At 33.9% G+C, this 15168-nt stretch overlaps 1 protein-coding gene across 7 annotated transcripts in view; it reads left to right on the top strand.

Annotated features, from left to right (window-relative positions):
* Positions 1–15168, top strand: part of KIF20B (kinesin family member 20B) — a 67584-nt gene that overhangs the window by 41706 nt on the left and 10710 nt on the right. For all 7 annotated transcript variants that reach the window (XM_032491344.1, XM_032491346.1, XM_032491342.1 and 4 more), the window contains 5 exons: positions 2450–2510; positions 7816–7941; positions 8636–8763; positions 10384–10539; positions 14154–14330. In XM_032491344.1, the coding sequence (XP_032347235.1) occupies positions 2450–2510; positions 7816–7941; positions 8636–8763; positions 10384–10539; positions 14154–14330 (648 nt within the window). The remainder of the gene's footprint in view (positions 1–2449; positions 2511–7815; positions 7942–8635; positions 8764–10383; positions 10540–14153; positions 14331–15168) is intronic.

Here is a 15168-nt window from a genome sequence, read left to right as displayed (position 1 = left end):
CCCAATCCACAGAACAAGAGTCACCATGTTTTCAGTGGACTTTTTGGAGGCCTTTAGGGAAAAAAGCTGTTTAAAAATCCTACTTTCAAGAAAAATGACAATCATTTCATGATTCCAGCAACTTAGGGAACTTTAAGAGACTTCGGAGAACAGCTGTGAATGCTTGATTTTAATGGGTGACTTCAGCATCAACCCAAACATATAGTGAGATTTCAAAACAGATTGAAAACCTGTTTATAGTGTGGCCCGTATATAGCCAGACACAATCTAGCTTCTTCCTGTCACCATCTGTCCACCTCCATCATTTTCTGTCTCTTTCCCTCACTGTCCTTCCACCTGTGTCATTCCCTTTCATCCTCCGTCTCTTTCATTATTGTCCATCTCCCTCCATCAGTCTCTATCTCTGTTCATCACCGTGCGTCTCCTTGTGTCATTCTCTGTCATTCTCCGTCCCTTTCTGTCACTGTTCGACAGTCTCCATCGTTCCTGTCATTTTCTCTCTTTGTAAGATTAGGTTCGAGGTTTGCTCCTTTCATCACACGTCCTCACTCCCTGGTAAGGCTTGGCTCTTGGTTGACCCCTCATTCTTCTCTCCCTTCCACTTTATCGCGTATTCACTCTGTTGTCCTTCCAGGCCTGTCTCTCCTACACAGATACTCCCTTCTTGTCACTCTTCATTTTGGTCCACCAGCTTTAGTGCTTTCTGTGTCCTCCTCTCTGCACCCTCAGTAATCTCTGTTACTCTGTCATTCTCCATTAAGCTCTCTTTGTCTCACTTGTCACCATGCTCTTTGTCCACCCCTGACGATTTCTGCCACCCTGGCCACTCATTGTCATATCGCTGGCCCTTCACTGGGGTCCACTCTACCAGTCCTTTATGACAAATTCTCTTTTGACCTTTTCTGGAACCTAAAAATAAATTGCTTAAAATAAAATAAGGCCCTGGTGATTTGCTTCTAGCAAAGGGTATGGAAAGGAAAAAATTGTAACTTTACAGTTGTATCTTAACCAAGGTGTTTAAGAATAACATCAACAGTAGTAAGTCACTGTGAACTTCCTGATCTGATGTGATCAGAAGGGCACAGTGCTTTTGTGGCATTTGTCTCTAAAATCCATAACCTCAGAGAGAAAACAGCAGATCAAACTGAGGATGTTCTACCAAATACCTAACCAGTAAAAAGTGTCAAGGTCATTAAGGTTAAGGAATTATGGGGCAACTATCACAGATTGGAGGAGACATGGTGACTAAATGCAGTGTTGTATCCTGTATGAGATCCTGGAACAGAAAAAGGACATCATTGGAGAAACTGGTGACATATGAATAAAGTCTGTAATATTATTAATAGTATTATACCAGTGTTCATTTCTCTTTTACAAAGATGTTTCCATGTTCTAAATAACAAAGCTTCAAAACTCAGGTGCTCACTTTTGTGTCCAGTGTTAATTTCTTGATTTTTAAATAAGTGTCCCATGGTACTATAAGTTAACATTAGAGAAGCTGAGCAGAGGTTAGACAGGAAATCTCTGCTATCTTTGTGACTCTTTTATAAATAAAAAGTAAAAAGAAAATGAAGATTAAGTCTTGTAAAAAATTTTTTAGAAGGGCACTTGGAGAGCAGAATCCCTTTATAAATGGTTATATTTTGCTTGACATCAATTAAATGGATAAGACAATAATTTAAAAATTGAACTTGTTGTATTTGCTTGTTTGCTTTTAAATGAAGGAAACTAATGAATATTTAGATGTAAATACATCTAAATATTATATTCAGCTTTTGACTGAATATAATTCTAATAAAGCAGTCAATACTTTCATAATAGGATTTAGAGATTTCCAGGTTCTATAATGATTATTCTAAAACTTATAATATGAGAAGATAGTGCTGAAATTAGATGAGAGAGGGAGTGAAGTTTGGGTTACATGACAGGTTAAAACTGGAACTGAAGGATTTCAAGTGCCCATACATTTATCTTGCAAGTTTTTCAAACCTCCCAGCTACTTTCTACATAAAGGGCATGTGGGAGCCCTATTTTTCCTGCATTTTGAATTTACTGAAAGGGAATTTGTTTATGGTTTTTTTTTTTCCTCCTACATTAAATACACAGTAAACTTCCATTTCCCCTGTTTATGCTTTTTGTGATGTGTGAAAAAAACATACATGCTAGCTTAAAAGGTTGAGTAAAGAAAATGATTTGGCATTTTTCATTCTCATTAATACCACTTAATAAAGGTATAAAGTTTTGGGGGTTTTGTTTTTGTTTTTCTTATTATCACTCTCACCCTGCCCTTTTCTCCAAGGTGAAACTGAAGAGATTGAGACTAGTAGTCAGCCTTATAGGAGATAGATTTCCAAATTTAATATTAACCCCCATTTTCAAGCCCCACTATTAAATATCGGGGCATAGTTAAGTTACAATTGCATTTAATTCGTATTCTTTCATTTCACAGGAGCAGTTAAGTGATCGAAAAGTGGAAGAAGCTATACAACAATATGAGAGAGTGTGCAAAGGTCAGAAACAAACCTCTACTTCCAGTATTAAAATGACTACAAAATAAGTAGTAAGAATAACTACTATTCCTTAGACAATTCTTAAGTGAAATAAGGCCAACAAAGGATGTAACTTCATCAAAAGAGAAAAGTATTGATTTTAAAGAGTAACTTATCAACGTAAAGTTTATTCTTGAAGTAAAACATTAAGAAGTATTCAGTCAAAGCAACATTGGTTTCTAGGTAGTGGCCAGTACGTTGTGAAAAATAAAATCAGTCAAAGTTGTATAGGTCACAGTGAATGGAATGGATTTCTAGACAAAATCATTTAAAGAAAATTCTTCAAGTAAAATAGCTTTAAAATTTTTTAAATATTTTAAAAAACCATTTAATAATTTAGATTCAAAGTATATCTGCTGAATTTTTTTCTCAAATTGTATTGACAGTTTATTTGAAATATCACAGAATTATCTTTGTAGATGATATATACATATTTCTGTTCATAAAATTACGCAGATTCCTCTCCTTCCCATCACTCACCCCTTCACTTCTTAGTTGTGTGAGTAGTAGACCTGGGCTTTGAACCCATGTCTGTTTCACTCTTAAGTTTCAGACTTTCTTCACTAATTCATGCTATTTGTACTTGGCCAACTAAAGAGGAGGGGTAAGACAACCAGATTATTATTTATTTGGATGACTTGAACATTTAGAGGATTAACTTGAATCAGTAACTTGGATGTGAAAATATCTCTCTGCACACAGTCGTATTTTCTCCTACCCTTTTTAGGCCATTATCCCTTAACATCTCTTATTTCCATAATCTTTTTAGAGTTTCCATTTACTTTGGCTCCTGTGTCATTGTTGGCAGATGTGAATAGTAAGAAACTGTTGCCTAATCTCAAGTTATCTAGGTTTTCTTCCAAGAGTTTTATAGTTTTAGCTCTTACATTTAGGTCTTTGATCCATTTTGTATTAATCCATTTGAGTATAATTTTGTATATTGTGTGAGATAGGTGTCTAACTTGATTCTTTTTCATATGGAGATCCAGTTGTCCCAGCACCATTTGTTAAAAAAGACTGTTCTTTCCCTCATTGCATTGTTTTGCCCCTTTGTTGAAAGTCAGTTGACTATATATGTAAGGGTTTATTTCTGAACTCTCAGTGTGTTTCATTGTTCTGTATGCCACTTCTTAGGCTAGCACCACACTGTCTTGTTTCTTACCTTTTAAGTAAGTTTTGAAATTGGGAAGTGTGAATGTTCCCACATTCTTTCTTCTTTTGCAGGATTCTTTTGGCTATTTTAAATCTCTTGCATTTCCATGTGAATTTTAGAATCAGCTTGTCAATTTTTGCAAAAAAGCCAGTTGGAATTTTAATAGGGGTTGTGTTAATTTTGAGGATCTATTTGGGGAAATTGCTAACCTAACAATATTAGTCATGGATGCAGGAGATCTTTTCATTTATTTAGGCCTTCTATAATTCCTTTTAGTGATGTTTAGTTTTCAGTGTGTAAGTTTTACACATCTTTTGTTAAATTTATTTCTAAATATTTTGTTGTTTGTAATACTATTGACAATGGAATTCTTTCCCTAATACCATTTTTGGATTGTTTTTTGCTATTGTATATAAAATATAATTGATTTAATCATACTCATTTTGTATCTTGCTACTTTGCTGAAATGGCAAGAGAGTCTCTGTGCACACATGTGAATATATTTGTATAGGAAATTCCTAGCAGTGTAGTTGTTGGCCCAAATGATGTATATTTAAAATTTTTATGACTATTGCTAACTGCTTCCCAAAGTGGGTATACTAGTTTGTATTTTCAGTGATAATGTGTAGAGTGCCCATTTCCCCACATTTTTGCCAGTATTAAGTATTATCAAACTTTAAACTTATTGCCAGTGTGGTAAGTGAAACATGGTATTCCCCATGATTTGAAGCTTTCATACTTGTTTTATGTATACCTGATATACTGGTATTCTAAAGTAAATTTGAGCTGTCACTAAGTGAGTATTTCTAATCCAGAGTTTTACAGGACATTTATGTGTCATTTCTTTCCTTAGTTTGTGTGGTGTCCCTTTTTCTCCTCCCTACCTGTTCTCAAATGTTATGCTTAAGCCTTTTCTCCTTGAAACCTGATGTAGCTTTCAGTGATCCTCTTCCCTGAATGTTAAGCATTTAATTACTTGTTCATTTGACAGGCATTTATTTAGCTACAATAGTTCATAGCTACCTTTAGATAACTTTGATATGCTATCTCGTAACTGTTTTTATGTTGCTTTATTTTCTATTTTGCTGCATATTTCTGGATTCTTCCCTGAAATAAAATGTAAATTATTGGAGGCAGTGACTGATACTGATAGTTCTCTTTTTTCCTTTACTGCTCCTACCTTTCAAATAATAGGTATTTAGACAGTGAAGTTATCATCGTTGTCCTGGGACTTTACTGATTAATAACCAGATACTTAAACTCCTTTCAAGCCCTCTAGTTTAGAGCAAAAAGTAGGGTGTAAGAGGAATGAATTATTTGAATACAATTATAATTGATTATATAATCTGAATATATTTACAAATCATGCTTTTTGAAAGAAAGACTTTTAGATAGTAATACCAGTACTCCTTTAATCCTAAGGAGGAATTCTGTTTTATTAGCTCCCCTGCAGCTTACATCAAAGGACAGAAGTACTGAAAATTACTCAAAATTTTTCTTACTGTTTTAAGCGTGCTTTATATTTAGAATTTTAAGGGAGCCATCTTTTGAGATTTGTGTCATTTTTAATGTCATTTTTAGTGACCTGAGTTTGAGCTATGCATTTAAAGATTCATCACCTCTGACATGAGCAGTCATTTTGGTAAGAGGTGTCTGAAGTGAGCCCTGATACTATGTGTCTGTCACCAGAGACAGTAAACCAGTTTTTCCTCCTTTCTGTATCAGGCAGAATTAGAATAGATTTGTTTATAAACCATTACTTCAATCACTTTTAAAGGGCCAGAAGCAATTTTGGTAAGGCTATAATAATAGCACAGTTATTCCTGAGGAGTTGGTTTTAAAAACACTAGAAGTAAATATTTGGCTTTGAGCTTTTTTCAAAAATAATTGCGATTAAAAAAAATAAGTTTAGGCTTGAGAATTTTTTGTTTTTAGGAGGTAAAGATTTTAGTTTGGTTTGAGAATATTAACGCTAAAAGTAAGTGTTTTGACAAAAAATATTTTTTCTAAATCCTAAGATTTGTGTTTATTAGTACAGACATACCTTGGAGACATTGCGGATTTGGTTCCAAACTACCACAGTAAAGCAAAGATCACAGTAAAGCAAGTCACACAAATTATTTTGGTTTTCCAGTGCATAGAAAAGTTATGTTTACACTATTTTGTAGTCTGTTAAGCGTGCAACAGTATGATGTCTAAAAATACGATGTTCACACCTAATTGAAAAATACTTCATTGCTAAAAAAATGCTCACCATCGTCTGAACCTTTAGAGAGTTGTCATCTTTTTGCTGGTAGAGGGTCTTGCCTTGATGTTGATGGCTGCTGACTGCTGAATGATCAGGGTGGTAGTTACTGGGGTAAATACCCAGTTAGTCAAGTTAAGTTAGTTAAGTTAGAAGGGTGGGACGGCTGTGGCAATTTCTTCAAGGAAGACAACAAGGAAATTTGCCACATCACTTGACTCTTCCTTTCACGAACAATTTCTCTGTGGCATACAATGTTGTTTGATAGCATTTTACCCATAGTAGAATTGGAGTCAGTCTTCTCAGACTCTGCCACTGCTTTATCAACTGAGTTTACGTAATATTCTAAATCCTTTGTTAACATTTCAACAGTCTTCATAGCGCCTTCACTAGGAGTGGATTCCGTTTCAAGAAACCACTTTCTTTGCTCATCTGTAAGAAGCAACTCCTCATCGTTCAAGTTTGATCATGAGATTGCAGCAATCCAGTCACATCTTCTAGATAACTTCCTACAGCTTCTGTACCAGGACTTCCTGCTTCACCTTGCACTTTTATGTTATGGAGACAGATTCCTTCTTTAAGCCTCATGAACCAACCTCTTCTAGCTGGAAACTTTTCTTTTGCAGCCTCCTCACCTCTCTCAGCCTGCATAGAGTTGGAGGGAATTAGGGCCTTGCTCTAGATTAAGCCATAGCTCAAGGGAATGTTGTGATTGGTTTTGATCTTCCATCCAGGTCACTGAAACTTTCTCCATATCCGTAGTAAGATTGTTTAGCTTTCTTACTGTTTGACTGTTCACTGGAGTAGCATTTTTAAATTTCTTCAAGGACTTTACTTTGCATTCACCACTTGGCTGTTTGGTGCAAGAGGCCTAGGTTTCGGCCTGTCTCAGCTTTTGACATGCCTTCCCTGCTAAGCTTAATCATTTCATATCTAGCTTTTGATTTAAAGTGAGAGACTGTGCAACTCTTCCCTTCACTTGAACACTTAGAGGCCACTGTAGGGTTATTAACTGACCAAATCTCAATATTGTTGTGTCTTAGGGAATAGGGAGGCCCAAGGAGAGGGAGAGAGAGAGGGGAACAGCCAGACATTGGAGCAGTCACAGCACACACAATGTTTATGGATTAAGCTTGCTGTCTTATGTGGGTATAGTTTGTGTAACATCAGCAGGGAGGGCATAACTCAGTGGTAGAGTGTGTGCTTAGCATGCACAAGGTCCTGAGTTCAGTCTCCAGTACCTCCATTAAAAATAAACAGAATAAAACCCGAATCCTTCTCCCCCCCAAATAAATAAATAATTTAAAATTTTCAATTAAAAAAAATCAAAGATCAGTGATCATAGATCACCATAACAAATGTAACAATAATGAAAATGTGTGAAATATTGCGAGAATTACTAAAATGTGATGGAGGCAGGAAGTGAGCAGATGCTGTTGGAAAAATGCGCTAATAGACTTCCTTATGCAAGATTGCTGCAAAACTTCAGTTTGTAAAAAATAAACAATGTATGAGAAGCACAGTTAAATGAAGTGCAGTAAAATAATAGTTTTATTATTTTATCAATAGTTTAATTGTATAGAAAATTGTTAATTTTATCTGAAAAAATTCCTTTTCCATCCATTTATTCTTGCCGTCATCCAAGCATCCATCTGTATATCAGTTTCTTATTGGGTGCTTCACATATGCCGGTACCGTTTTAGGCTCTGAAAATATAGCAGTGAAGAAGACAAAGTGTTCATCTTTCTGGAACTCATCTTCTATTATGGTTAATAAAACTGTATTTTAATTTTAGAAGAACTCAAGAAAAAAATAGAATCTAGATGTCTATGTTAGTAATTTCTAAAATGTTCTTTCCAAATTTTTAGATTTAAATGTTAAAGAGAAAATAATTGAAGACATGCGAATGACTCTGGAAGAACAAGAACAAACTCAGGTAGAACAAGATCAAGTGCTTGAGGCAAAGTTAGAGGAAGCAGCAAGGCTGGCCACAGGTACAGCAAGATTACTTAAATATCTCAAGATGCACTCTTCCATTTTCTTTATTTTCCTAGATTTCCTTCCTTCTTAAAATAGTTTAGTGTTTATAATAATTCATAGTGAAAAAGTATTTGGTGTGTTTTTGGAATATCCCGTCACTTGTCATTTTCCATTGTGATGAAAATTGTTTTATCTAAGTAAAATTGTATGTAAATAAGGAAGGAATAAGGACACTGATAATAACTGGGCGATGACCTGTTGCAGTGTTCCGCAGATGTTAAGAATAAATTTTCAACTTAATTTCACATGTGCGCACCATTTGATGTCATCTTGTATGTTTATCTCAATAAATACTCTGATTCTATCCTTCAGAATACCATCAGTGGGGGTTTTTGCCCCCTTTTTTGTTTTTGATTTTGGTTTTTAATTTATTTATTCATTTATTTGTTTTGAGAACGTGAAGTTTCCTGTTTATTGGCATGCATTTATACTATATACTTTGAACACTATGCAGTGGGTTATTGAGAAGTTTTTTAAGTTCTTTAAGAATTTGATAATCTCTTAGAACAGTCTCAGTTCTGTCTTGGTCTGTGTACTTCTGTTTCTGGTCTCTGCTGATTCCTGATCTATATCTCATGCTGCATATATCTCTACTTGGTATAACTTTTGTATGTGCTTTTTAAAATAATTTTTATGTTTTCAAATCAGAATTGGAAAAATGGAAGGAAAAATGCAAAGATCTGGAAACCAAAAGCAATCAGAGTTTAAATAAAGAACTTGAGGATAACACAGATGTACTTAATACAAAGCTTAGTAAGCTTCAAGATGAGTTACAGGTATGGTTTTTACCTATGTATGTATATGTATCTATATGTTATATTTCTCATAAGAGAAGAGTTTAGTAAGTATTTTATAATTAATTTAGATATAGGTAAAGCGATACTGGGGAAATGTTAATAAATATAATTTTTCAGTACACATTAAAATGAAATGGGGAAGAAATTCCCAAAGTACAAATTACTAAGCGCCAATGAAAATGCAGTGGGCCTTCAGTTTTGCACTTTACACATTTAATTCTAAAATTGCCACTTTTTATGTCTTTATATCTCTTTTGCTACTCCTTAAATTTTCTAATTCATCAAATACTGTTGTGGAGAAGATGACTGTTAGGAAAATTATTTTGATTATTGTAAATTTAGTTATTAATTTGGTAAAGAATAGAATTGTATATCTGAATACTGGAATACATTTGAAACCATACTGCTACATAGAAGATATTCTGTTTTGTGTTTGTATTTGCCCCCATGTTCAGCTTTCACATACTATGTATGTGAAAGGCAACAGCATATGGAGGAAATAGCTTTTTAATGGGATTTAACGAATACTATGTAAAGTTTTGTACATTTTATTAGAAGTTGTATTCATAATTGTAGTTTTGAGATTGAAGAAAACATGATTTTGAAAAGTTGACTGCATCTAAATTATTCTCTTAAATTCAGGCTGTATATAATCAGATACTGAACAACAAAAAAATCAGTTACTTTCTTTTGTAACTGTTAATTATGTACTTTGGAATTTACCCTCTCCATTGTCAAAACCCAAAAGCAACTGGAACAGAGTAAATACTCTATTAGTTATGAAAAAAAAAATACATTAACTACATTGAGAATGTTCACATTAAGGACATTGTATAACATGTAGTATGTTTTACATTGTTCTCAAATGATGTGATCACATATCTTAGATAATAAACTTTGTAATCCTGGAATGGACTTGCCATAATTTATCAAGTACAGTGGGTTTAGAAGTTTATAAAACAGTGGGATTTTTAATTATATAGTTTTTAATGTAGTAGTATTGTTTTTGTTAGAAATGAATTTTTATTTGAATTTTGAATGTATAAATTAGATGTTTTTGAACCTAAAGAATCCATGCAAGCCTCTTTGAACTTTACCTATGAACTGTATTCTCTGTCTAGCTGTTCCCAATGTTCCTTAAATTAATAAATGTTTGTCCTGTTGCACAAGTTACTCTTTATTTGGCATCCTGTGTACCCAGGAAAATTTTATTTTTGTAACCATGCAATTAGAAATAACCACCATAAGTTAATTTCTTTTTTTTAATCTGGCATTTAAGAAGGCTTGGTTCTCTGTAACTCTTTCAGAAATTTAAATTATTTCTTCTTAAGCTCACTGATGAAGGAAAGCCCTTAAATGGACTTTATAGCAAAATTAAGTTTATAGATGAAATACTGTTTAGAAAAGCAAACCAGCAGTGTTCTTTGCATAATCTGAAATAAACTCTAATCTTGTCACTTATTTAAGGAAAAACACTTAGTTTTAAGTTTTTGAAAAGTTGAAGTGAAAAATGATGGATTATATGGAATGTTAAAAGTACAAATTTATAAACTGTATTTTTAGCATGTGATAGTTAACTTGTGCTATTTATACATTTAGGAATCTGAACAGAAATATAAAGCTGATAGAAAAAAATGGTTAGAAGAAAAAATGATGCTTATCACTCAAGCAAAAGAGTCCGAGAATTTACGGAACAGAGAAATGAAAAAATATGCTGAAGACAGAGAGCATTGTTTGAAGCAACAAAATGAAATGGTTGGTAAAATTTATACTTTATCTTCAGTGTATTTCGCCTGCTTTGTTTAGTTTGTTAAATTTTCCCCTGAGATCCTTAGGTTCTTATCAGTGTCTGTATGGTTGCCTGTTTTTCTTTTTATTTTTTTAACGGCAGTTTGTCTATTTGTAAGATGACTTTTCTATCCCAATTTATCTTGAAGTTCATTTAATGTTCTTATTTAAACTTTTCAGTCCATTTAGCAAGTTGGGAAAATAACTGATTACATCTCAGTATCTAGATTTAGAACTTAAAAATCTCTTCCTTTTGACCACAGGGTTATCCCTACTAGATTGTAAAAATTTGCATTTTGAACTTTAGATTCTACTAACATGGTGTTATATTTTACCTCGTAAGCTGATTTTATCAGGACTTTTTTTTTTTAAGTCAACTAAGTATTTCTTAGAAGACCATACATAGAATAACTTCTAGTTTTACATTGACTAGCTATGGTTCTTAAGCGATTCTATCTTAGCGTGTTTTTTTCCTCCTATTTAAATCAACATCTTAGTCTGTTTGGCACCCAGTATTGCTAATCAGAAAAAAGAAGTTAAAAGTCATCACTGATCCTAGGAAAGCTATTACCTAATAGATTAACATTATTTTTAAATGAAAAATTAGTTCTCTGTTTACAGTAATAGTAACTTAGCAGTGTCACATTGTCATCTGTTGGCATTTCCAAATTTGTTTATAACAGAATGTTACTAGTATCAGCTACACTTTCCTGTGCAAACAGGAATGTTAACTTTCAATATGTTAAGGATGATTTTCCCACTGATTTTTAAAAATATTGTTATCTTGTTATTTTGAAGTAATTTTATTTCCAATAAAGTTGCCAAACTAGTACAGAGAGTTTCTATATACTAATCACCCAACTTCTGATGTTAGATCTTACATAAGAACAATACAATGATTAACATCAAGAAAAAATATTACTGTAGTACTGTTAGCTAAATTACAGACCTTATTAGAATTTCACCAATTTTCCCACTGTCTTTTTTTCTGGATCTAGGATCTAATCTAGTATACTACCATTTCATTTAGTTGTCATGTTCCCTTAGAGACTTGACTCTCTTTGTTACATGACAAATTATGTGAGACTAATACTTGTCATTACTACAGCACCGAGATGGCAGTATATTTCATTTCATGTGCCAGTTGCACATGATTGCAGGTACCTTCAGGAAGTGTTGGGCTGAGCAGGATCGTGATGCTGCATCTGTCTTAACAGGAGAGGTTGCTGCTGGTTCTGTTTCTGTCCCACAGCCCACATCCACCCTTCCTGGACAGTAGTAGGAGGCAAGAAGTGAAACCAAAGCTGTTGGCTGTCATAGTTACTCCAGCTCTAAACCAGGAATGGGCCTATTTTTTTTTCCTAGTCAGTGGTCCCTGTGGCAGCTATGCCTGCAAGTAAACCTACTTTGAGTTTTTAATCTAGCTAGCTTTCTCCTTTCTCCCATATGTTTCTTTACAGTCATACCTAAGATATATGTTAATGCCATATTTAAGAAATAAATTGATGTTTAAAGCTTTTTAAATTATAACCTATAACACAGTAAACAAAGCAAACATGTAGTTCAGTGAATTACTGTAAAGTCAAGCACCCACTTAACTGTCAGTTTAAGAAATAGAACAGTATCAGTATCTAGAGACCCCCTCTTCTCAATGGTAATAACCTATTCTGTTTTTTAATGTTAAACTTTAATTTTGTGCATTTTTGAATTTTAAATAAATGAAAATTTTTAGAATGCATTTCTTTGTGCCTGGCTTCCTTCACGCGGTATTATGTTTGTGAGAATCATCTGTGCTGTTGTATGTAGCTGGAGTAAGTTTGTTTTCACTGCTGAGTATTTCAGTGATAAGTATACCACAGTCTGTTCAGTTTAAAGGTGAAGACATGTAGATTTTTTTTCTATTTGGGGCTGTTATGAGTAAATTCTTGTAGAAACATTTTTATACATTTCCCTTAGTGCCCATGGGCATGCTTTTCTGTTGCACAGCCAAGAATAAAATTGCTAGTTGACAAAGATATACATATTTGGAACTGTAGTAGAATGCCAAACTGATTTTCAAAATAGTTGTACTCATTTATATAACTCATTCAGTTAGTACTGATGGATGCTTTGTTTACTGGCTCTGCCTATGTAAGTCCCCTTGCTTATTTACTGTTGAACTGTCTATCTTTTTTCTTGCTGATTTATAGGACGAGTTCTTTATACTTTCTGGATAGCAGCCCTTTTTCCTCTAATGTGTTGCAGTTACCCTTTTTCAATCGCTAGTTTACCTTTTCACTCTCTTGTTGCCTTTTTATGAACAGAAATTCTTAAACTTATTTTAATTCATTTTCCCAGTCTTTTCCTTTATGGACCTCAAGGACATGAAGATGTTCTGTTATTCCCCAAAGGTTTGGGGTTTTTGCCTTTCATATTTAGACCCTAGAATTGATTTTTGTGGTGGAGTGAGATGGGGTAAAGGCTGCTGCTGCTGCTGCTGCTGCTGCTGCTGCTGTTCTAAATGTGGATTCCCAGTCGGCTTGGTAGTGCTTTCGGAAAAAACTGTTTCTTTCCCATTGTTCTGCCACTTTTGTCATAAATCAGTTGTCCAAGGGTTTGTATGTGGTGTGAGATTATGATTAAGGTTTTTTCTTTTTTTTCCATTTGGCTACTCAGTTGTTTCATCACCCATTGTTAGAAAAACTGTCCTTTCCTCCTTTGAATTTCTTTGGTATTTTGTCAGTAGGCCATACATTTGTGGACCCTCTCCTCCATTCCTCTAATCTCTGTCTGTCCTTTAATCAATATGACACTGTCTTGATAATTATTATAGAAGGCTTGAAATGACATAGTGTGATTGCTCCTACTTGTTCTTCATTTTCAGAATAATTTTGACTATCCTTTATCATTTGCGTTTTCATATAACTTTTAGTCAGCTTTTTCATTTCTGTGCACGTGCACACACTCACGTGCATGTATAAGCCTGCCTAGATTTTGACTGAAATTGCTTTGATTCTATGGATCTGTGAGGAGAACTGACATCTTTACAATATTGAATCTTTTGATCCTTAACACAGATTCTCTCCCCATTTATTTAAGTGTTCTTTAATTTCTTTCAGTAATGTTTTGTAGTTTGTCATGTTTAGGTCTTGCACTGACTTTCTTTAATTTACCACTGCTTCATGATTTTTGAAACCAGTGAAAATGGTATTTTAAATTTTCATTTCTCTATTGTTTGTTGCTATTAGTGGTTTTTTTAAATTTGCTTTTCTGTAATTTAACCCTCTTATTTCCCAAATATTGGGGGAGATGCTAGAATTAGTCTAAAGACTATAATTTTTTATTGAAAGAAGTACTCAATAAGCTGTTTTTTGGAATGAGGTGGGATAGGATAAATATGAATTTGGACATTTAAGATATATGAAAGGTATTATGTATTTTGTTTTACCAGTAAATGCTTCATCTAGACCTGATTACATAATTTGTTATGTATCTAGTTCACAGTTGTATTTGTTGTGTTACTTATAATAAAAATTGCAACAAATTCTTAGATTCATAATGTTTCAAGGTTTACTTTAACATTTTCTCTATTTTCCGTTCAGGAAATACTTAAAGCACAGTTGGCTGAGAAGGATGGTAACCTCCAGCAGTGGCGGGAAGAACGGGACCAGCTGGTTGCAGCTTTAGAAATACAGCTGAAAGCCCTGATCTCCAGCAACACGCAGAAGGACGCTGAGATTGAACAACTGAGAAAGGTCACACCAGAGGCTTCTGAAACAGTCAGTAGAATCTTGTTCTTTCTATGCCTTTTTTAATTAAGCATAGGAATTTTTCAAAATTATTTAATTAACTTTTTGGGTTTTTTTTTTTTGAGGTATAGTTTACAATGTTGTGTCAGTTTCTGATGTCTAGCACAATTCTTCAGTCATAGTTTTTTGGGGTTTTTTTTATGTCTAGTGTTTTTTCTTTTTTTAATAACATCACTTTATTTATTTATTTATTTATTTTGGTTGGAGGAGATTCGGTTCATTTATTTTTTAAATGAAGGTACTAGGGACCTCGTGTATGCTATGCATGCACTCTACCACTGAGCTACACCCTCCCCCCTGAGTAACTCTTAAAGAATAAAAAAGTAAGTTTCAATAGATCAGTGGGGAATCAGAGTTTGAAAGATTATTTGGACATTTGTCATGAATTTTGAGTTTTCAGAGTTTATCATTATGATTGACTCATCAGTGACTCAAGAATAGCACTTTCTCCAATATTTTGGTCATCTCTCTCAGGTAGAGTAATTAGAAAATAAACAACTTATGATTTAGTCCCTAATCTACCTTTAAAATGTAGAAATGTGATTCAGCTTGAACTCTTGGTAATATTTAAATATTTGAGCCCATCCTGAATTTGCAGTAAAAATACAAATTATTTTTGGAAATAAGCACAGTGGTGAGGGAATGTGTCATTCAGGAGTTACTTTCGTAATATACTGGGGCTCAGACCCCTGGCTGAAGAAAGTATTTGCATTTCTCATACTTCGCAGATGAATTGAATCAGGGTACATCTGAAGCTAGTCTTTTCAGAGTAAATGATCTGCACTTAAAAATCTGCTGTTCTAAAGCC

This window comes from Camelus ferus, chromosome 11 (assembly GCF_009834535.1).
Source record: "Camelus ferus isolate YT-003-E chromosome 11, BCGSAC_Cfer_1.0, whole genome shotgun sequence".
NCBI lineage: Eukaryota > Metazoa > Chordata > Mammalia > Artiodactyla > Camelidae > Camelus > Camelus ferus.
The sequence above is the reverse complement of the archived record's forward strand: the minus strand, read 5'-3'. Positions and strand labels throughout refer to the sequence as shown.